At 58.3% G+C, this 645-nt stretch overlaps 1 protein-coding gene across 1 annotated transcript in view; it reads right to left on the bottom strand.

The window, feature by feature from the left end:
• LOC104279595 (class E basic helix-loop-helix protein 40-like) overlaps positions 1-603 on the bottom strand; it is a gene marked incomplete at its 5' end in the record, with an annotated part of 2,668 nt that extends 2,065 nt beyond the window's left edge. The window contains 1 exon segment of the mRNA XM_009876930.1: positions 491-603. Coding sequence (XP_009875232.1) covers positions 491-603 — 113 coding nt within the window.
• Between the last annotated feature and the right edge of the window lie 42 nt (positions 604-645).

Here is a 645-nt window from a genome sequence, read left to right as displayed (position 1 = left end):
CACGGAGCCGCCGACGGTGCCCAAATACCAGAGCCAGGACTGACGCTGCGTGGAGAAAAGGCAGAACCTCGATCCTGAACGGTCCAGGACTACGAATGACACCAGTCCATGGACAGAAATTCAAAAGCTGGTTCCAGAAAAGGCTATCGTGACATCCTAGAGGTATTTTCGGACCAGCTGCATAGCTCAAAGAGAAGGATTTTATTTATCTGCTCTGCCGGCATCGTGACCTTAGCAGGGGGGGAATCTAGCCAGGGGGGTGCTGGGGAAGAGCCAGGAATCTAGCCGGGGGGGTGCTGGGGAAGAGCCAGCAGGATCCCACAGGATCCCCTGGAGGATTCCACTCTCGAAAGTTTGGGATGCGCTGCCAGCCCGCCTGGGGTGTGTGGGGTCATGGGACACACGGCGGGGGGAGGAACTCTGAAAAACCCCCCAAACTACCCCAAATCCCACTGCCAGGGCGGCTTCATGCAGGTGCCCGGGGCCACTCCCACCCACCGTGAGCTTGAGGTGCTCGGGCAGCAGGTCCTTCAGCTGGGCGATGCACTCGTTGATCCTGTCGCGCCTCTTCTTCTCGATCAGCCGGTGAGGCAACTTGTAGGTCTCCTGCAAAAAAAAAACCAACCCCAAAAAGCAGCGGGTCAG

Source organism: Apaloderma vittatum, unplaced genomic scaffold (genome assembly GCF_000703405.1).
Source record: "Apaloderma vittatum isolate BGI_N311 unplaced genomic scaffold, ASM70340v1 scaffold30639, whole genome shotgun sequence".
Classification (NCBI taxonomy): domain Eukaryota; kingdom Metazoa; phylum Chordata; class Aves; order Trogoniformes; family Trogonidae; genus Apaloderma; species Apaloderma vittatum.
This window is presented reverse-complemented; position numbering and strand designations above follow the sequence as displayed.